Genomic DNA, 23581 nt, shown 5'->3' with positions numbered 1-23581 from the left:
GTCCATGTCTGCCAACCAATCTTGAAAAGCTTTAGATCAAAGTGGCCATCAAATGTGGGGGCTTTTAAACTTCTTTGAGAAGTTGCATATCGGGGTCATAGTGCTCTTGATGTACCTCACGGGGTGGGTGCACAGGTGCGCACCCATAATCGATTCCTTGGCCACCTCCATTCCTTAGTCTATCCTCCTGACCATCTGCCTGAGATTGGGCATCTTCCCCAATGGCGGGGTTTGCCTTGGCAAAGGTCTCTAGTTGGGTAATGCGCACATCAAGCCATTCAAAGCGTTGGTCCATACGTTGTTCCAAGTGCCTACCCAAAGAGTCAAAATGTCGGGTCAGCTTGTTCATTGACTCTTGCAATTGCTCCATATTTAGTGTAGGGTGCAAGCCAAAACCACAACCCGTACATGTGGGCATACAACTACTAACTCAATCTGAGGACCTTCTACTACGACTATATGCTCCTAGATAAGACTAAATCCTCCTATAGGACTCTATATGTAGAAAATGACACAATACTAAATTTCCAGCAACATGTCTGTCAAAAAAATCTGTCAACAGAAAATCCAACAAAGAAATATGCGGATTTTCTGATAGCAGAAAATTCAGCAGCCTATATCAGAAATTATGGACCTCAAAAAAACTCTATATGATGATACTTAATGCATAACGGATACAAATAAACTAAACCCTAAACATGCAATGCATTCCCCTACAAGAACCCTAAGCTCTAATACCAAATTTGATGCAGGACATGAACTTCAAGTATGATGTGCAAGATTCTCAGGCTTTAGATTACACTAGTTCAGAAATAATTACACAAAATTCCACATCCCACACAAAAGTTCAAACACTCAATCAAGGGGAATCTTATGCGGATTCAGGCTTACACATGCTAGGGCCGGATCAATCAAAATTATAAACCAAACAAGAATCAAAGGAGGGTAAATTCATCCACACATGCACCAAAATAATTCCCTCAATCCAAGGGATTCAGAAATTTCCATTCGGGGAACCCTAAAGTTGAAGAAAGGGCACAAAATTGGGGATTCGAGTAATTTAGGGTTAAGTTTAGGGATTTTGGGTGAAAGAGGAGTGAAAGAGAGGAGAGATGAACCAGAGAAGTACCGCACGTGTGGATAGCAGCAATGACTCAAACGCACGTGCGTGTGATCACGACCGCATGTGTGTGGGGCCCACTATTCAGAAAAAGGCCACCTTGGCCCTGATCGGCCAGGGATGGACTCTAAAACCCCCCAAATCTCAGCTCGATCCGATGCACGGTTTGTGCATGGTGCTCCACCGAAGTTTCAGCCCTCCTGCAGGCCCATATTTTGAAAATCTGCTATAGAGAGAAAAACGGCTGCAATAGAGGATGAATTTGAAGCGTAGATGATTGTAGGAGAAAAGAAATATTAATGGAAGAAGGTGGGGGGCGAATCGGGATAGGTGTGGCTTTGCACTACGGTAGTCAGCCCTTTGAGGAAGGGAGGGTTTCACACCCAATTGAATCCCCACAACTCAGAAATTTAGAGGTGTAGAAAAACGCAGCAATTTTATTAATCTTCATTCTAAAAAAAGACTACAAGGGGTGCCTATTTATAATAAAACCTTATACCCCAAAACTCGCGCCATGTGCGCAACCTATTACTTGGAGATGAAGTAATAAAAAATAACAACTAATCAAAACAATCTAAACCGTCCATGATATTCCTAATAACAATAATAAGCAAAACCCAAAGTACTAGGTCACCTAGGGTAGTGGGCCACGATCATAAGATCCAATGATGGGATCCACCCCAAGGAATCAAAACACAGTCTTCTAACTAGGAGGCCCTCCATGGATGTCGTCATCGATCTAGATAGAAAGTGGGGCCCTCCTTGCCTACGTGCGTAAGGGGGGCGTGCATATGCACGAGATGTCCCCATCATATAGAGTGTGAATTCTTGAGTTAAAGCAGTTTGCTGCACTAGTCAAAGCACGGTTGTGATTTATTCTGCCCATGAGCATGAATTGACTAGGTAGGTTTTCATCCCATGGATACATTATAGGCATTCAGATATTAATATCCATTATTTGGGCATGTAAAACATCCAAACATATTCTGAATTATTTTGTATTGTTGATAACTACTGTGACTATTCTTATGAATTGCATGTATATCATGTTTGCTTCTTAGTTTTCTATTGACCATTTTCTTGAAACTGCTTGCTAATTAATGGTTGTATGAACATGGTTCCAAGTGTTGTGGATTTTTTTTGCCATATATGTGTTGCATCAACTGTATGTGTCATTAATTTGGCTATACCTGTCAGTTTTTGTACTTGTGTACTTTTTTTGATCGCTTTATTGACCTTGCAGAGTCACTTGAAAGCAAGTGAACCTGCACGTAAAGAACCAGCGTCGGAGCCAAAGGTCCTTGATGTACCAAGTCCCAATTCAGAGGCTGACTTCCAAATGTATGATCCGTTACCTCCTCTGGAAGCAATTGGTAAGTAAATCTCAACTTTTAGCTATTCGATTCAAAGTTGCGCTAATGTAGATTTAGAAATCTAATTTTCAAGATGTCGTACATGAAAATAATTTATTTTTCCCACTGTATTCTTTATTGTTATTCTGAAGCCTTATTTTGAGTACGAACTTCCATTATGGCTTGGTTTTTATATTGAGGAATTGTATTCATTTCTCTCTACCCAGTTTGTCATAGTATGCTAGCCTATTGCCTTGTTTATGTAGTGTAAAGGTTTCTGAAATCCTTTTAAGTATGATCGTTCTTCAACTCTCTCAGCTCTCTCTCAGGTTTTATTTCTACCATGGGCTGTTAGGGTTGTTTGGATTGGTGGAATCCTATTTTCAACTGTGGAAATGAAATCAACCTTCTCAGATGTGATGTTTTCCCATATTTGTGGAAACATATTTGGCTGTGGAAGAATCGATTCCATTTCTATGTTTCTCCTCGAAAAGCAGCAATTTCCATGTCTGAAAAAAAAATAAAAATAAAATTGTTACTGTTACATGGAGATTTCCATGTTTATAAGAGAACTCTCACTTTTTGACTGGTTGACCTTTCAATATATCCATGGAAATCACGTGCGCTAAAACAAGTAGGTTAACGTGGATTCCTTTCCACACATTTCCTTTTCTTCTGATGGAACATTTGGTTTTCAATATCCACGTTCTGGTTTCCACAAATCCAAACAAGCTTTTTTAAACCACATCCAAATGAAGTGCAGGTGATGAAGCCGTGTTCAGTCATCTATCTACATGGAAAAGTGAAAGGTCTTGAATTATTGTATTCATGTTTTCTTCTGCTGTGTTCATTGAATTCTTTCCAGTGCATGGTATTTTTTCCCCTAATTCTTTCCAGTGCATGGTATTTTTTCCCCTATTAGCGACTCTCTCTCTCTCTCTCTCTCTCTCTCTCTCTCTCTCTCTCTCTCCCTCCTGCCTGTTTAATAGAGACGTTTCTGCCTGTTTAATAGAGACTTTTGACCTTTCATACAGAACATAAAATACTGTCTTGTTGAAACATTTTAGAATTGCTCCAAGATTGTGATGAAAATAATGTTAGTTCATCTATAGGATCAATTTATGGACTTAACAATCAAATAAGGAGGGCTTATAATGTTTCAATTCTGACAATTTATCTAGTCTAATTGAAGGGTGTTAAGAAGTCAGACCAACTCTGGACATGGTCCGTCATGGGTCGGCTTGGGTTGGGTCCCTGACTGGACCCTAACCTAAGCTTATGGACACCCTCAAGTCTTATATCTTTACTGATGTACTGTCTAACTGCTACATTGTTTTTTCCATCATCAAGATCAGTATACCCTGTCAACCCAGCCTCATGCTGTGAGATTGAATACTTCGTTGCATGGGTGACCATTTTCATATCTTTATAGCTTGAGATCTTCACATCAATAAGAATTTGAAGCTGACTGGAATCCCATCTGCAGCTCCAGAAGAAGTATCGGCAGCTGCCTGCGATAACAAACCAGATAGGCTGGATATAGCCCGGCTTTATAATGAGGTAAATATAAATATTCAGTTCAGTTTATGCAGATAAACATGCCCACACTGCGTGTGCTAACTTCCCTTATTCCATGTTCAGATGTGCAAATTAATAGATGGTAACATCCAAGACTCCGTGAAGGCATATGTAGGCAGCAAGTCGGCAGGTTCCCGGTTGAGAAAGAACCTCCGTCCCCTCGAAAGTATCTATGGAGATATACACAAAATTCTCGCTGTGCAACAGCAGACGTTCTCCACTGTCGAAGAATTAAACACGAATGCAAGCCAATCCGTACCACCTGAAGTGTCAAGTGATGCTGCAGGAGCCAGTGTGCCATCGAGCTACAGGGGTGGAGGTGATCCAAAACCTGGGGTGGACGCAGATTCTGCACCCAAGGATCCAAAAACCGTATCAGATATGCGGGATGCAGAAACCCCGCCTGCTCCATCCATACAATCCGATAAGGAAAACAGTAAAGAGCCACGTCAGGTTCAAGGAGAATCTGCTTGTTCACCAAAGGGATCTGCAGATGTGGAAATGATGGATGTTGAGCAACCAGCTGATGTGGAAATGACAGAGGCTGCAGTGGGCGATGCTGAAGTGGTACAAAATCCGGCTGATGTCATTGTTTTGGATGATTGACCACTAATAAGAGGACGACTATCTACCGATACTCCGTTGGGCGAGTCACTGATTTTTTTTTTTTAAATTCCTTTTTTCCTTCTTTCTTTATATAAGTATTCAGTGTATGCTTAAATTCAGTTAGGATCAGTGTTATCTGAAATGCTGTAATTGAAATGAATGCTCTGCTTTGATTTGTGGAGCAGTTCATGCTTATTATAAGGAGTTAGTGGTCAATAGATTTATGTTTTTATTTTTTATTTTGGCCTAGTCTGCATTGGAATATGGGCTGTGTTTGGACAGGCAAGTGAACCGAATTTCAAGGATCCAGTTTTAATCAGAGGGAATGACAAAGATCGGTGCGGTTGCAACGAGGAAGTAGCTTCAAATTACATCTACTTAAGTCTTAGGGTGCGGATTGAGAGTTGTTGCAATCTGGAACCTAGATTCTCATCTTGTGCATCCAATTTGTCATTTCCAGTTTATTGGATCGATAATAGAAATTCAATTTGATGGTGCATCCAAACGCTGAAATATCTCAGACATTACGACTAAGAATCTTTGGTGGCTAGGAAAGGCTTTTGAAGCATTATTGCCATGCACGTGCATCCTTATATGCAATCTAAACCTCTGGGTAAGCGAAGCCTCTTTTAATTTGATCCTGACCGTTGATCTGGTTGTCAGACTCGTAGGTTGGGGATGGTCCATAAATCTCCTAGGTTAGAGGATCGTAATTATTTGCTCGGTTGCCTACCAGACAGGTTGGGAAAGGTATGGGATCAGTCCTAAATAAAGGCTGAGGCCGAAGATTGGAAATCTGTGGGACCAGGCCACAGATTGGAAAGGTGTGGGACCGGTCCCGACGAAAGGCCAAGCACAGCCAAAGATAGGAAAAGTGTGGGACCGGTCCACGGTTTAGCCTCTAGCTCGAGGCAAAACACCTTAAATATTGCAAAAAATCACAATCATACTAATAACATGATCCTAACGGTCCAATCAATGGACTCTCATCTATAAGTGATCCAGTGTGAATGCTGTGTCGCCCAAAGATCTCAATTATTAGATGATCGCAACCGTACATTTCATGTCATCCAAATGGACGGTTGAAATAGAACCGTTGGAAATTCCAATTCCAAAGGACGAAATTAATCTAGACAGTCTAACGGGGTTGAGGATATATGCAGAATATACTCTGGTTTTACCAACACCAGTCAGTTGATGCTTGTTTTAGTAACACCGCTCAGTTGGTGGGACCCACACTGGATGGACCATTCTGTGACAATTTCCCAGATAGGACGATCCTTGCTACCTTTGTTTGCCTGATTTCAGCCTATGGCGGGGACAACTGCACTTCTCTTCTTGACCGTCTATTTGCAGGCAGTAAAATGTTTGGTTTTATCAGGGATATTTGCAAGGCATGGTCCATCCACCGAAGGCCTAAAGAAACCAATGGTCTAGATCACTAGGTACACGGCATCCCTTCTACAAACTGAAGACCCGAGTATCGCCCGAGGAGCAGATAATTCCTCCTTCATACATAAATAGGCGTTGGGGCATCTAAGAGAGCCATTTCCTGCTCGTTAGGTTGAAGGCATGAGGCTTCGGGAGATCAGAGAGAGAGGGAATGGCTTCATGGGTTGTGCCCCCTCTCCCTCCAATCTCAGCCGTTGATTCCTTTTTTTTTTTTTTGTTCTAATAACATGACAAAATGACAAAGCAGCCCTTCTTTCTTTTCTTTTTCTTCTTTCTTTTTCTCATACATATGGCGTCTACAGTGGTAATTTTCTCTGATAATAATAATAATAATAATAACACGAGGCAGTGATGATGCTCCATTTTGGCTTTGATAGTCAGGAATTTGGGGAAATGTATTTTCTCAGCATTTCATGGCGGGGCATGTTTGGAGGGTCTGTCTTCTTGTGATTTCAGGCAACCAATACATGCAGCCATGGCAGAGTGTGCATCCAAACTCATGTCTGAAAGAAGGCGAATCTGAGCCTCATTTTTTTTTAAAAATAAAATAAAATAAAATTTATTTGTACGCTTTTCATCTCTCTCTCTCTCTCTCTAAGTTTTATTTTTACATGTCATGGGGTTTAAGCGATTACAGCTGTTGCAGGATGGAAGTGAGATTTTTCAAGTTTTGGAAGAGAGAGAGGAAGGGTTTGGAATCTGGGTTTTCTCAGAAATAAGATGGACTGAGCAAGCCTAAATTAATTAGGCGGGTTGCTATCTGAACTGTTCGGAAAAACCAAACGGCCCTAACGATGAGGCTATCTGAGAGAGAGGTAAGAGGCTTCCAAGGGTTGTGCCTTCTCTCTCCATACCTATTTCACACAAACCGATGATTTCAATGAAAGCACAATGAAAAAAAAAAAAAAAAAAAAAACCCAAATAATCAGCCTCCCTCTCATATCTTTTATACAGGAAGATGCTCCAGTTTGTTTTTGATGGTCAGATATTTGGGGAAATGAATATTCCGAGGGGTGGCCTTGTTATTTGTGATTTCAGGCAAGCAATGCCTGCAGCCATGGCAAAGGGTGCATCCAAACGCATGTCTGGAGAGAAGGTTAAAGTGGATCGGATCTTCCAATCTGGAGTCCCCATCCATAATGTCAGCCATCAGATGAATGATTTCGATTGCTTAAACCATGATCCCTATTGGGCCAATGCGAAACATTGGAACGGCTGAAAGAAACTTGGCCAAATCTTACAAATGGTACAACAGAGGATTTGATTCTTGCTTTCATTGGTGTTGCCTCTGTTAGCAAAAGCTTCCTTTCTAACTCAGGTATTTTCCTTTTTTCTTTTTTTAATCTATAAATGATTGAATGAAGCTGACAAAAAAAAAAAAAATCATTTTCTTTGGACGAATAGAATTAAATACGTCTTTTTAATAAAACAGATTATATATATATATAAAACTTTCAGGGGCAATTTATAAATTTAAGATTGGTGATTGAGAAAACTTCAGGGGTTATATGAATGAATGCTGGTAGAGTTTTAAGCTATAATTTACTTTTCAATAAGGAGTCTTTTAAGTTATAGTTATTTTGTACTTTGGGTCGTTGGGATGCCCCAAACTTCTGAAAATTTAAGGGGTTGTTTGGATGCCTGTAAAATCCTTAGGTCGCAAAGGGATTGCAGGTAATCGGATTGTAAGGACTGTTTGGTTACTTGTATTCAATGTTTTAAATATCGTTATCGTGTAATGTATTGCACCCTTGAGATACGGATTCGGTTATCACATGAGATATATCGGTTGTATCACGTAATGTATCGCTATTGTTGGGAAACATGGGATCATTGGGAAATTGGTCGAATGTTTCAATGAAATTTCAGGGATTATTGAAAAATACATCAATACATACTTGGAAATCAAAACATTAAAAAAAAAAATGCACATAATAGGAGTTTCCTTTTTATGGGTCCTAATATATGTACTTTCCAACTGAACTAATGCAATTCAAAGTCTATTCATATAATTTATAAATGTAAAAAGACATGTATGGAAACACAAGCAATACATTCAAAAGCAAAAGAAGAATCATTAGATTAGGTTACATACATGTTTAATTTTGTGTTTGGATACAAAGAATGCGAGAAATTGAGAAATGTCAATTTTTCTCAATTTTTTGTAACTTGACTAATCTCCTCTAAATCTCGAAATCAAAGTTCCAAATCCATGATTTTTCAGGAAAATATGAAGAATCATAGATTTGTAACCATTTGACACTAGTTTAATGTGATTTACAACAAAAACATGGATCGAAAATCGAAAATGCTCATTGATCGAATAGGTTGGATATATCGGCCCTACATGTGTTTCATATCGCACAGGTGAGATACAAGATATATCGTGGGATATATCGGCACTACATGCGTATTTCGTATCGCACAGGTGGGATACAAGATGTATTGTGGGATATATCAGCTAATATCGTTGATATTTAAAACATTGCGTGTATTTGCCCGTAAAGGCTTTACAAGCTGTAAAGCCATTACAACTTTTACCTGTAATCTGAAAACTAGTAAAAAACCATGTTCTAGATTACAGGTGAAGTTTTAACAACTAAAAAGGCATTATACATAGTAGAATACAATGGTTGATATACACACTCATGATACGTGGGGCCCATCGTAATGTGTATGGTATATCCAATCTGTCCATCATGTGCTTCCTTTGATGCTTCTCCTATAGCCCTAAAAAAGCAACTCATTGGTTATCAATTGGACCACACGAGGGAAGGATGGGATATTCATCATTAAAAACTTTTAGATTGCATTTGGGGCCCATTGTGAGGGGTGGAGGACATCCAATCCGTCTAGTGTGTGCATACTTCAATGCTCTCTGAGGGCTCCACAAAAGATCGTTCTTCCTATGCAATTTGCAGATTTTGGAAGGTTTTTACTGCCCAAGCTCTATGGCATGAATACCTACTTTATCTATTGTAAAGATTTTACGAGTTAGCCAAACACATAATCTGTTTACCTGTAAACAGATTACCAGTTAAAAGCCAAACAGAATAACATGTAAATCGTTTACACTTGAAACTCTTTTCAGGTGTAAATTGCTTACAACTAAAAACTTTATAGGCATCCAAACGACCCCGTCACTTACATATGGTGCATTGGGGAGGAAACTTATCTGTGAGTCACTTTCAACCTGTAAGTAAATTACACGCATATCTTATAGGAAAGTTGCATGTCAGTAAGTTTTGTTTCACTTGTAACTCGTTGACAAGCCAACAGTCTGATGTTCGAAAAAGTGGAGAAGAGGGGGAAATACATCTCCATTTTTTATTTTTTATTTTTATTATTATTTTTTTAATTTTAATTTTATTATTTTTAAAAATATTTTTTTTTTCATTTGTTGCATTTGAATTGGGCCCTAATTGGGCTAGGCTGTGACAGTTGGGGCTCACATAACATATGTTTTATATATCCATTATGTCCATCAGATTTACCATCTCATTCTAGGGCATAGGCCAAAAAATTGAAGCGGATCGAAATTTCTAGTGGGCCATATTATAAGAAAGTGTTGATTGAACGCACACCATTAAAAGCTTCTTAGAGCCCACCATAATGTTTATTTGCCATCCAACCTATTGATAAGCTCGCATAGACTTGGATGAATGGAAAACACAAACATCAGCTTAATCCAAAACTTTTGTGGCCCGCAAGAAGTTTTTATTGGCGGGCGTTCAATCACCGTTGTTTCTTCTGGTGTGACCCCCCCTGAGATTTGGATCTTCTTCATTTTTGGGCGCATACCCTAGAATGAGCTGGCAAAATTGATGAATGTTGTTGATATATAAAACTTTCATCAAGGTGGGCCTACAATCACGGGCATTGTTTATTATTATTATTATTATTAGGGCTTGTTTGGATAATGGTATTCGGTGCCTTGTGATGTATTAGGGTGTATTAGTTCACAAAACATCTACTAGGATATGAGTGGCCTCTGCTTCATTTCTTTTCTCAATAAACGAGCCAATAAATGATGGTAAAGGCTTGGATTTCATAGTGCTTCAGAGGGGATATCTTCCCGAATTTGGAAGTAATGAAAATTGACTGTTTGATGTGTCGGTATTCTAAGGTGCACATGAATGCTGTTGACCTTCAGTAACTCTAGTTATAAGAAACCAACTTGTTTCTTCTTCCTCGCTATCACACAGATGGAGACATTCCTGCTAAGCCATCCCTCACTCTTCTCCTCTACAACCTTCTGCCATTGACCATATGATTGCAGGTATGTACATCCTCCATGGAATCTACAACCGAGCCATTTCCTCATCTCCGATCTCTACACATTTGCATTAGGATTAAAAGACCAATTTACGATAGTCCACCCTCACCGGCATGCAAAAAATGCTGATGTTGGTTCCATGAGGCTTTTTGCCTTGAATACTTGTACGAGTACTCCATTTACATGCAAGACGGATATAGGAGAGTATTCCGATCCAACGTTTGCCATTTACTGTTACCTTAGTGGATCCCTTGCGGCATGTTCATCTTTGAGATGCACATACCCTCCTCGCACTTCATTCTTTCTCAACTATGATTTGTAGCTTCTTCTGGGGATCCATTCCTTTCTACTTGTATAGTATCCCTCGGCCTGTTTCTTATGATTGCTCAATGGTCTTATGATACTTGAGCGAATGGAGTTAAAGAAGTAAGACAGGAAAGATGGCATAGACCTCCAAACATTACAGTTAGCTGACACACCTCTCAGTGGTCTGCATGCAGGTTAGGGGGAAGGACTGTTGCTGTGAAGGCCATTTTTTTTCCTATAGGATTATGTCTAAGTATGGGTTTTTCTATCTCCTTATCTGAATAAGTTTACCCTGTTCATTCTCCTCACATGGTGTATGGTTGAATGGAAACCCTACCTGCATAGGACATTCAGGTGCCAAATCTACCAGCTGGACTCTCTAACTATCTTGCAAAGCGGCAATCTGACCCAGCAGTCACAATCAAGGTGAGTCATGGCTTCAAATAAGACTGTTATGTCTCCAATTGCCTTTTGCGGCATGCTCCACTTGCATGAAAATTTGCTTTTCCACCGTCCTTTCATGCCTGCAACATAGATTGATATTGAATGAATGTCTGGTAATTGAATTCCAAAAATGTTGCCTAATGTCTGTTTTGACATTGATTTTTACGTCAATAGTTCCACCAATAGCACCGTCCATGCCGACAAATATTAGATATAACAAGATAATTATATTATCTTCTGAAACTTTTGATAATGTGTGATGATTATATGTTGCAACTAGTGATTAGCCACTAATACCTGGCAATTCTATTTAAGTGTTGATTGTCATGTTAAAGACATTGTGTTATGTATTATCTGACATGCAAACACAACCACTTGATTGTCATGTTAGAGACATTGTGTTATGTACCATCTCACAAGTAAACACAACCATATCAGCATGGTTAAGAAAATATTGTAGCTACTTAATGTCAAGCATGCATGCCCAAAAGGGATTATGCAATGTGAGAATTATTTTTGTTCGTTTCTATACCTACAGTACACTATATTCAGGAGGCATGACATGTACAAATAACTTCAATAGTCTTCTTTTCAATTCACTGTGTGGCCAATGTGTGTGTGGGCTAAGATCGGGTTAATGGGCTAGACGATCATTGTTGAAATGTGTAAAATACCAATTTGATGTGAATTTATCATCTAAAAATTACCATGGGTTGTTGGCCAACTAAATATCGTGAATGTATAACCTATACTCACAAGAAAATCTCTAGTAGATAAAAATTTTCAACTACAGATATTAGGGGATTTATTTCCGTGTGATAGTTCAAGTTAAATGTCTGAAAATATCTCCCTATTGAAGCCTCATATCCCTATATTGATAATTACCTATACTTCTATTAATTATCTGCATCAATTAAATATATCTATTTAATGAGCTTCAACTTAATTATTGATAGTATATATCTAACATAGTGTTGAAGTGAAGATGGATGATGATATGGAGGAAGTGAGGAGACAGACTGTGGCATGTGTTGCAATGGCAGATACATACATGGTGATGAGTGTTGCGGAATACTACCAGCTGTACAGACTAAAAAGCCATCACGTCAAGGAGAGCTTGGGTGGAGCAGCTTCATTAATGAAATCATTAACAAGACTGATACGGAATGTCTTGCACGACTGTGCATAAGTAAAGCTACATTCTTCCGATTGTTTGCATTGTTCAGGGAGAAGAATGTCCCAAGTGATACAAAAAGTGTGAGTTTGGAGGAACAAGTAGTAATGTTTCTTTACACAGTGGGCTATAACGTGCAAAATTGGGTGATCGGCCACCGGTTTATTTGTTTTGGTGAGACTGTTAGTTGTCACTTCACCAGAGTCCTAAACACCATATTATCTCTGTCCATGGAATTCATGAACTTTCCAAGACTAGATACACATACAAATATCACAACCAACCTAGATTGGAGTAATTATTTCTAGGTAATCATTTTTATTTGCCTGCGATTATAAAGGCTCTACTATTCACTTATGCTTTCAGTTCTTCATAATGGAGAAGTTACAGTTGTTGATAGGATTATACTGGAGCCCTTGATGAATGATGAGACTCATATTCCCGCACACCTTCCTAAATTCTCGAGTGCAAGCTTCCATAATAGGAAGGATGTAACATCACAGAATGTCCTTCCGGTATGTACATTCAACATGAGATTCATATATATGCTGGCTGGATGGGAAGGGTCCGTTTTGGATGCACATGTTCTTCGCGATGCCCTTACCTGTAGACTTGACTGATTCTTTCCTTGTACCTCATGGTAATAACTCGTGTAAGGATTTGGCTTCAACAATTAATATTATTAAAAGGCCGTTGCATTTTTTGTTCTTGTTAATACTGTCAGCAAAATATTATATTGCGGAAGATGGTTATGCACATTCAGCAGGTTTCATGGCACCATACTGAGGAGTGCATTACCATCTCCAAGAATATCGTATGAGATCGAAATCTACAAAACAAGGGAGTTGTCGAGTTACTGTCATGCTTAGCTAAGAAATGTGATAGAACACTGCTTTGGAGTTCTAAAGGCTTGGTTCCTTATACGCCATAGTGTATCCCAATTTAAGTTTGAGACACAAGTGAAGATTGTCATTGCATATTATGTACTCCACAATTCCATATGGCTTGACGAAGATGGTGATTTCGATGAGCTCGCCTCGGAGCACGGAGATGTCAAGCAGGATGTAATCCTTCACTTGTTGAGGTAAATCAAGTTGACGAGGGTCACATGATCCTCGAAGTTACACAAGCAGCAATGGACTCTTAATCGAGGAAGAGAGATAAAATAGTAGAGAGAATGTAGGAGAAGAGTGGCATGATCTGAAGGATTTTTAGTTATTGGTTTGTAATATTGGTAAGGTACTAACGACATTCATACTTGTGTAAGGTGTTTGAACTTTATATGGATATTTTATTTGACTTTTTATTCTCTTGTCATAATGTCATTAACTATGGGACATAATATGCATGCTACTGCTTCTATGATTTGCATGGTAGATGTTATGTCTAATGTGATTAGCATGACTTCTCTGAAGCATCAAGCATTACATTCCGCTGTCTCCCTATTATATAGTTATATATCCTGCTTCTGGCAGGTTTTCTCTCTCTCTCTCTCTCTCTCTCTCTCTCTCTCTCTCTCTAGAAATGGCTTCTCATATGATTGACCTGGAGATGACATGCGATGATTTTATTGGGAAGTCAGAGAGACCGACTCGGAAGTCTCCATGCCTAATTAGCTGCAAACCAATGTCTGAAGGGTCCGGGTCACGCTTGAAGATTCAATGGACGAAAGTAATGGATAATATATTGATTGATGGGTTAGTGGGGCAAGTATGGCTGGGACGCTGGACCAATAATGGCTTCAGTAATTACGTGTATGGACCTGTAATAAACAAAATGTTGTGCCAATTAGGTATAAGCTTGACGAAGGAAAACATACAGAATCACTTCAGTAAATAAACATATGGCCCTGTAATAAACAAAATGTTGTGCCAATTAGGAATAAGCTTGACAAAGGAAAACATACAGAATCGAATGTGGATGCTGAAGAGGTTATACAACCACGTGAAAGGCATGCTTGCAGCAAGTTGATTCGGATGAGATCTGGATCTGAAGATTGTTTTCGCTACTGATGAAGTTTGGGAAGCATATATGCAAGTAAAATTTAGTTTCCAAAAATATACGTCTGCGTTAAAGTTTCAAAATAGTCAGTAATAATGAAATACGTGTTGGAAGATGATTAACTGTAGTAATGTCTCATATCAGTTCCTTCTAGGAGTGGAGAAGGTGAGAGGTAAGTAATGAAATGTGTTGGAAGATGATTAACTTTAGTAATGTCTCATATCAGTTCCTTCTAGGAGTGGAGAAAGTGAGAGGAAAGCCTGAGCCTAGGTATGACAACCTAGCGATAATCTACGTAATGACCAAGCTACAGGCTGAAGTTCGCACACTGGATACATTATACCCTATGTCGGCAACCGCTGTGGATGGGATGCCGGTGCTTTGAGAGCTGACTTGGAACAACAGTTTGTGGAGACAGTTCGGATGGACATGGAGGACCACGCCGACTCTAGGATAGAAGTGCATTGGTCATTTAACAGCAGGAAAGAGGTACATGATTCGTATCAAAGCGTCAGATGCATCATGTAGTACAGTGAACTTTTGGAAGAAGAGCAGGGTTGGTTGACCTTGTGATACGATGCAAATAGGGATGGATAGTGTAGTGGAAGACATGACGAAACTAGCAGCATCGATGGCGGAAGGTCTGACCATTACCCGAATGTCATGTTGTAACTATGTTGGAAGAGATTAACGGCTTGTCTGACATGAGTACCTATCTGCTATATACTGTCGAGCCATGAGGATTCATCGGCTTTCTTTATAACATTGCCCCTTCACAAGAGGGCATCATGGATCCGGATGATCTGGTGGAAGGGCACGGTGATCCGCCGTTGAAAATACTTTTTTATTTTTTTTGCTGTTGTTGCTATTTTGGATTTTCAAATGATGTGGTGTGTACGTACGTGGTTCTCTACTATATTGAAGGTATTTTTTAGTTGCGAGGTTTGGTTGTGCCAAGTGGAAAGATGTAACCTGTAGGTGCCACAAAATATCCTGTTGATAGGATGGACTGGTGGTGACAATGTGAAATTGTTACTGTCTACCACATCTGGTGGATGTGAAGAAGAAAATGGTTGGGAATATGCACCTACTATGCAAGATGCTTTGTCTTGCAAACTGATTCAACGCTTGGTGTGTATGGTTACCACATTCGTGATTAGCACGTGTTGGAATGTTCTTATATACGATGATTTGATGTTTGGGTGGAATGGTATGGTTTGGTTACAAGTTTTTATTATGATTGTGAATATCTGTTTGGGTGGAATTGTTACATGGGCGCCGGCTTCTTTAACTTTGTAGGTGTTTGTATGCATGATTATGCCCATACATATACCTACATCCCAACTATGTATGCATGATTATGCCCATACGTATACCTACATCCCAACTATGTATGCATGATTATGCCCACATGAGCTCAACCCAACCAATTTATTTTTGGGTCAGCATGGACTTGGGATGAAGGTACAACATGTGCAATTGACATTATAATTTATTTTTATTTCGTCGGAATGATTATAAACTTTGTCAAAGGTGGTTGCGTTTTGTAGATATATGTGAGCTCTGCCTCCTTCAAATGTTGACTGTTTCAATATCCTTATGTTATGCGTCATGTAGGTATTGAGTGGAGAGATGGTTGGTGTATTAATGCAGGGTCCAGCCCGGAGTAGGAATGAAGAAAGGTGAGAGTATTTTCTTAGGGGTGTTAGATAATTTTTGGTTTTCTTACATCAGCTTAAATTTTGAAGTGGTGAAATTCAATGTCGTCTTCCTTAGAAGGATCTAATATTCTATTATAGTTGGGAAAAGTGTCACATGTATCGTGGAAGGATCTAAATAGCCTTCCTTTTTAAATTTTTATTTTTCTACACTATTACCTTTTTCAAATTTATTGCAATGGAAATGCTCTTCATCGAACCTTGTGTTTATAAAAGTCATTGGACTTTCTTTTCTACACTTAAGACCTTTTATCACTACTTTCCAACTATCTCTTCTTTTACCTTTACTTTCTGATGATCTTTCGTGCTTTCCAAGTATTTTCTAGCAATCTTTCGTGCTTTTTGACTACTCTCTTCTACAGAAATTTCCACCTCAGAAAAATGAGTCCAAGTTTGTTTGGAAAGAAAATGAGAGGATAAAAATATTATAGAAAAACCACTTTTAGAAGATGGGTTGTTCTTTTTTCAAAAAAATATTTGTGAGTTAAACTTTAAGTCCAGTTTTGAAATATAAAAATGGTGTCCAAATGAGATGATTCTAGTTTCATTTTAAATTTTTCATCAAATTATCTTTCTAATGAGCTCAAGATTGCCTCGATTCGACTTATAACAAAGGAGATATGAACGTATTCATGTGATTGTGTGATGTTGGAAACGAGTACAAATGTCATCATGGTCTTTGGGTCCAGTTTTGATATGTCAAATGATGACTAAATGAGATGATTCGGGTCTAATTCGAAAGCTTGTCGAATTATCTTTCCAACGAGGCTAAGATTGCTTCGATCCGACCCGTGATGAGAGAGTTATGATCGTTTTTGTGGGATCTACTGATGTTGAAAATGAGACAGAGTTGTTTGCAAACATTATCATAAACTTTGGGCCCACTTTTAAATGATCAAATGTTGTTCAAATGAGATTCTTTTAGTCTCATTTGAAATGCCGTCAAATTATCTTTCCAACGAACTCAAGATCACCCCGATCCGATATGTAACGAGGGAGTTATAAACGTTTTCTTGAGATTGCGTAATGTTGAAAATGAACGCAAATGCGAGCATGTACACAATGTAAGTACATGCTCATGTTTGCATTCAATACACACTCATGTTAGGTTTCAACACAAAGTGATCCCATAAAAACAATCATTAACTCTCCCATTATAATTCAATTTAGGGCAATCTTGGGCTTATTGGAAAGATAATTTGATGAGCTTTCAAATTGGATAAGAATCATTTCATTTAGACACCGTTTGAATTTCAAGATTGAACCACAAGTCCATGATAGCATTTGCATTCGTTTCTAGCATCACACGATCCCATAAAACGATCATGACTCCCTCGTTACAAGTTAGATTGGGGCAGTCTTGGGCTCATTGGGAAGATAATTCGACAAACTTTCAAATAGAACTGAAATCATTTCATTTAGACACTGTTCGACATTTCCAACTGGGATCAAATCAGAGAGTTAACACAAACTATTTGTTAGGTGGGTTTAGGCCCAATTTTGAAAGGTCAAACAATGTCGGTCCAATTGAAAACTTATCAAATTATCTTTTCAATGATTTTAAGATTGTCCTAATTTGACCTGTAACGAGGAAGTAATGACCATTTTCATACGATTGCATGGTACTAGAAGCAATCATAAATGTTATCATGGACTTTGGGTCCAACCTTGAAATTTCAAATGGTGTCTTAATCAGATGATTCTTATCTAATTTGAAGTTTGTCAAATTATCTTTCTAATGAGCTCAAGTTTGCCTTGATCCAACCTGTAACGAGGGAGTTATAAATGTTTTCATGGAATCTCGCGATGGTAGAAATTAGAACGAATGCGGTAGTGTAATGAAAGCGAATGTAGCAGTTCACGTTCACATTTCCTGCATCGCGTGATCCCATGAAAACGACCATAATTCCTTTGTTTCATGTCTTCGGGGTGATCTTTGGTTCGTTAGAAAGATAATTCGATGACCATTCAAATGGGACTAATCATCTCATTTGGACACCATTTGACCTTTGAAAAGTGTGTTAAAGTCCATGGTAGCGTTTGCAAACTGTTCGGTCTTGTTTTCAGCATCACATGATCCTACAAAAATGGTCAATTACTTGTCAGATCGGGGCAATATTAGGCTCGTTGGAAAGATAATTCGATGAGCTTTTAAATGGGACTAGGATTATTTCATTTGGATACCTTTTAATCTATTAAAATTGAACTTAAAGTCTAGTTTGTGAACAGTTTTTTTTTTTTTTTTTTTTGTTTTTTTTTTTTTTGAAGAAAGATCCCATGTTTTAAAAGTGAAAATTTTACAATATTTTATTCTTCCCATTTTATTCTCAAACCGGTTTAAACCCATTTTTTTGGGATAGTTGTTTTTACTAGAGAGAGTAGTAAAAAAGCACGAAAGATTGCTAAAGAATAGTCTAAAAGCACGAAGGATTGTTTAAGTATAATGGTAAAAGAATAGTTAACTAGAGAGTAGTGATAAAAGAATGTATAGGTGTATAAAAGAAAGTCCAATGACATATACAAATACAAAGACTGAGGAGTGCGTTTTCATCTTAAGAAATTTAAGAAAGGTATCAGAGTTGTAGAAATGTAAAGATTTAAAAAGAGGTTATTTACATGCTTTCACGATATCTTGTGTGTGTGTGTGTGTGTGTGTGTGTGTGTGTGTATAAACCTTATACCAATGATGAAAATCACATTCATACTAATAAGATGATCTTAATTGTCCAATCAATGGACATTCATCCCAAGGGCTCCAATGCGAATGCTTAGTTTTTCTAAAATCTTAACTGTATAGATGGTGTCCTTCAAACCGACAGTTCTCAATTGCTAAGGAAGAAAGCAGATGCTAACATCTATCCGATCAACACGAGTATCAGTTGATGCTCCATCCACAATGAGGCCCATGGTTTAGATGGTCTAGATATATGTAGGCACGCAATGTAATGGTGTGTATGTGTGTGTGTATTATTGAAATTACATTCCAATACCTATTTTAAAAAGGGTTTTCATAAGCTACCTAAGTAATCCAAGTAATTATCATTACAATACCTTATGTTAGATTTATTAACGACAGATGGGCTCCAGTATTATGTTTTTGTGAAATTCACCCCAACTATTGGGTGAGTCACCCCATGTTAGGCTATGAACATTGGTGATAGTGCCCACACGTTTTTTTTTTCTTTTTTAAATCTTTCTTTCGTGCGTGTGGGTTGACTTATATAGATAATGTGATTAACTTGGAGTTGCCCCTAACTAATTAGCTAACAATTCCGCGGTCGGCTAGTTGATGCAGAATTTATGAAAGCTAGCGAATTCAAAAACTCTTGCTTTGAAATTACTCTTGATCTGCGACTTAAGATTCTGAGTTAGTGACTTCAGTTATAGAGAGGGAAGGTGTTAGGCACCCTCTTTGCTTGCACGAGTATGTTGTCCCTACTTTGTGTGGTTAATCAATCTTACGAGATATGATGGTTCTTCACTAAAATGCAGAGGCATTGAAAACAAGACTAGGTGAATTCGGATTTCTAATGTAGTAGGATCCGACATTTTTGAAACTTTCGGCGAGCTACAGAGCATATGTCCAGAGTGCCTAGAAAAGCGAGTTGAGTGGTAATGTGATGGTGCTAAGATGATATGCAAAAGGATTAGGCTACCACGAGTTTCTAATGTAATCAGATCAGAAAGGGGGGGGGGGGGGAATTTATAGCTCATTGGATGACATTTTAGCTATTGTTAGGGCCTTGGAGGGTAAATAGTGATGTAAAAGCTTGTGATTGGTGGAGAGAAGAGGAAGTGCCACATGACACTCATTGGTTGGAAGGGGTTGTAAAAAGGTAATTAGTGGGAAGTTTCGAGGCGTTTGGATGTCCTAATGCAGCTGTCTCATTAAGAGGTGAAATAGTTGGTTGGCTTGACCTTGATACGTACTGGAGAGGCACTTCGAGTGCTGCCACCCCCAGGCTTTCCCTTGAATTTATTTAGTTGGTGCGGCCTGTCTTCCTATCCCCTGTAGGGCTATGGTTTCGGTTTGAAGTTATTTATGATGAGTGATGGGATTTTATTTCTACTACTCGAGGTTTTCCACATTTGGCTTACATTTGGTTTGAATTTGTCTTAAATTTAGCCAAATTTTAGGGTTTTGGCTTTAGGCTGAGTTTGGCTTTAAAAGATGGCTCGGGCTTGGGTAATGTCTCAAGCTTGGCTCAGGTTACGATGATGGCTAGGCTTGACTAAGGCTAAGGTGATGGCTAGGCTTGGCTTACCTGGTTGGGGTGTCAATGCATGCCCATGCCAAAAAATCAGCCTGATCAATGATTCAAGTGGACCAAATGATCGGAAATATTTTATAGGGCAAAAATCAGCCTTCAAATTGTTTCCCTTTTGTGGCCCAGAAGAATCATGGATGTGCCTTATTTTTTGGGTTCCAAGCCAAAATGTTGGAGTATGTCTAATGGTTAGAGTGGACTTCATATAATCATCATGGTGGGCTATGTAAGAATCAACTTTGGACATCTCTATCTCAACTATTTCCTTTAGTGTGGCCCACTTGAATAACAGGTAAGGTTGATTTTTTGGCATTAGGCCTAATGTGGGTTAAGACATCTAATGATCAAAATGGATCTCACATACACATCATGGTGGGCCTCGTACAAAATAAAGGGTGGGTATCCCATAAAAATCCCTTCAGCGAAAATGTCTCTGTTGTTTTTCTTTTTTTTTTAAAGAATAGTTGGCAAGACGACGCCTGCCCTTGATATTTTACGGGGCCCACAGTGATGGGCATGTAAAATCCACTCCAAACATTAGATGTGTAATCCTTCGTTAGGTCCAAGCCAAAAAATTAGGCTGACCCGTGATTTAAGTTACCCACACAAAAGGAAATAGTTGGAAGAGAGATATCCACCTTAATTTTTACTAGGCATACTATGATCATTATAGGGACATGACTAATGATGTTCATTGGTTCCTTAGAAGCAAAGGACATGATGTACATGTCATGCATTAATGATCAGTAAGGTGGCCTTTGTCCCTGTGAATGCTTGTTGTGCGCTCACCTCTTTATTGTGCAATTTTCCCATGTTGCAAAGAGAAGGGGTGTATGATTATGCGTATGAGTTGGAGTCGCCACTAGCCAATGAAATTCAAAATCTATGATTGATTAAACATTGTAGAATCGCTTGTGAGCTGAGAAATCGACTCCTGTGGTTGATATGTAGTAAGAGATTTCGAGTAAGAGTTCTAGTGACGGAAAAGAAATGAGTTAGTCACCTTTTTTTTTCCCCCACTCAACATGCACTCTTAATTTTACAGGGTTTTTTTTAAGATTTTTCGGGAATTTAACTAAGTTTTAGAGAGTCTACAGCTCTCTCTCTCTCTCTCTCTCTCTCTCACGTTGGGCTTAGGCTTGCCCGCCCTGTATAATTCAATCCGGCTCTGGCTAGACTATTTTGGCCCGTTATAGCCCAGGCTTGCTTTGTTCTTAGTGCGGGCAGGGCTTGGACAGAGCTTGGCCCAGCGTTAACGCGACCCGTTGATACCCCTACCCACTATAATGTTTATTTTCAACTTATTGATATGCTCACGGACAGATGTGGATGAAGGGAAAACATAAATATCAGCTTTCTCCAAGACTTTTTGTGGCCTCCAAGAAACTTTTAATGGTAGGTGTTCAATCACCACTGTTTCCACCTCATTTTTGGGCTCATGCCGGAAAATAAGCTAACAAAATGGATGGCCGGTATAGATAATACACAAACTTTGAGGGCCCCATCATGATGTATGAGTTTATCCACTCTAATTGTTTCCTCAACCCTGCCAACTCAGGTGGCACCATCCTGTATGGGGCCCAGGTGGGGCTCGGACCATAAGATTATTTTGGTCTGTCATGGTTCGGGCCTGGTTTGGACTTACCTTAAGGGCCCGTTTGGCCGGGTGGATTGGAAGGGATTGAATGGTATTAGGGTGGATGGCATGGATTTCTAGGTAATGATGGTCTTGCCAGCTGATTGTCTTGAAATCCATGGGATTGCTATATACCGGATTGCCATATCAAGTCTGTTTGGCACGCCCGCAATCCTGGGATTAAACCTTCCCATCCCTTCCAATCCCTCGAACCAAACACGTCCCAGGCAAATTTGAACAGATTAGGGTGGATTGGATGGGATTTAAAGGTAATGATGGTGTTGTCAGTGGATTGTCTTAAGACCCATGGGATTGGAATCAGATCACTGACTCTGTTTGGCACGCCCGGCCAATCCTGGGATTTAACTTCCAATCCCTTCCAATACCATCCAATCCCTTCCAATCCGACTGGCCAAACGGGCCCTAAAAGTATGTACGGGGTTTAGATAGAGCTTGGACCTTGATACACTTACCCACTGTAATGTATACTTTCCATCTTACTTACTGATAATCTGGTAAACCTAGACAAGGGAAGGCACAAGTATCAGCTTGATCCAAAACTTTTGTAGCCCAAGAATTTTTTTAATGCTAGATGTTCAATCACCATTGTTTCTTATGATGTGGTACCCCTGAGATTTGGATGGACCTCATGAGCTGGTAAAATGGATGGATGGTGTGGTTAAAACACAAACTCTATGGGCCCCACCATGATGTATGTGTTTTATCCATGATGTCCATAAATTTTGCTGGCTCATTTTAGGGCATGAGCCCAGAAATAAAGTGGATCCAAATTTCAAGTGGATGAATAAGTCCTAGGGCATGATGAAGCACATGTTTGGTCCGTGGAATTGAATGGTATTGAATTGTATTAGATGGGATTAACATCATTATTGCACAATGCGTGCGTGGCTTGGAAATACCATGGTATTGTAGCCATCCAATCTTATGTTTGGCATAAAATTTTTGCTGCAGGAAAACACCGGATTAAGCAAAATCATGTTTGGTAGACCATGGAATTGTAATCAATGGACCAAGTTCACAACAGATATCATTCACTTGTACACATATATACCAGAATGTTAGTGTAAACGGGCGTATATGGATGGACAGCATGGATAAACACATGTATCAATGTGGGGCCCACATGTGTAGTGGATTTCAAAGTCCATGAAAATCCAGCATGGGACCAAATGCAATTCCATCCCCCCTAATCCCCACCTTTTTCATCCTCTCCAAATGCTGGATGGAATTGCATAGGACCAAATGCAATTCCATCCAACCTAATCCTATCTTATATTCTGCGCCAAATGCCCCTGGATGAAGGGAAATATCAGCTTGATCCAAAACTTTTGTAACCCTCGGATGAGTTTTAATGGTGGGCTTTCAATTACATCATGTTTCCTGTGGTGTGGTCCACTTGAGATTTTGAGCTGCTCATTTTGTGCCCATGCCTTGGTTAGTGGCTATGCCTTAAAATGAGATGACTAAATGGATGAAGGATAAAAATCTCATAAAGCACCTTTAGGTAGATGCCATCCATTTTACCAGCTTATTTTAGGGTCATACCCTAAAATCAAAGCACGAAAGCTCAAGTGGACCACACCACAGGAGGTGTGAAATGAACACCTACCATTGAAATATTAACAGAAG

General features: G+C 39.1%; 2 protein-coding genes across 20 annotated transcripts in view; both read left to right on the top strand.

Annotated features, from left to right (window-relative positions):
- LOC131216958 (CHD3-type chromatin-remodeling factor PICKLE) overlaps positions 1–4884 on the top strand; it is a 116939-nt gene extending 112055 nt beyond the window's left edge. Inside the window, exons 29-31 of the mRNA XM_058211603.1 lie at positions 2364–2493; positions 3959–4032; positions 4114–4884. Coding sequence (XP_058067586.1) covers positions 2364–2493; positions 3959–4032; positions 4114–4656 — 747 coding nt within the window. The 3' untranslated portion in view covers positions 4657–4884. The remainder of the gene's footprint in view (positions 1–2363; positions 2494–3958; positions 4033–4113) is intronic.
- A 1785-nt stretch (positions 4885–6669) lies between these two features.
- LOC131216959 (uncharacterized) lies at positions 6670–21308 on the top strand. Of its 19 annotated transcripts, none has more exons than XR_009157131.1 (5): positions 6670–6923; positions 7063–7426; positions 10314–10943; positions 11036–11116; positions 15927–16109. XR_009157131.1 is itself a non-coding variant. In XM_058211604.1 (4 exons), exons 1-4 carry the CDS (start codon positions 10378–10380, stop codon positions 12321–12323), a joined length of 381 nt encoding a protein of 126 aa, XP_058067587.1. In that variant the 5' UTR covers positions 9481–10377; the 3' UTR covers positions 12324–12563. The 19 variants fall into 19 exon arrangements, 1 of the variants encoding a protein (XP_058067587.1); XR_009157135.1 differs by lacking the exon at positions 15927–16109 and adding an exon at positions 12120–12563; XR_009157122.1 differs by adding an exon at positions 21120–21308 and having other exon boundaries at positions 6671–6923; positions 10314–11116; positions 15927–15997.
- Positions 21309–23581: the final 2273 nt, after the last annotated feature.

Source organism: Magnolia sinica, chromosome 10 (genome assembly GCF_029962835.1).
Source record: "Magnolia sinica isolate HGM2019 chromosome 10, MsV1, whole genome shotgun sequence".
NCBI classification, from domain to species: Eukaryota; Viridiplantae; Streptophyta; class Magnoliopsida; order Magnoliales; family Magnoliaceae; genus Magnolia; species Magnolia sinica.
This window is presented reverse-complemented; position numbering and strand designations above follow the sequence as displayed.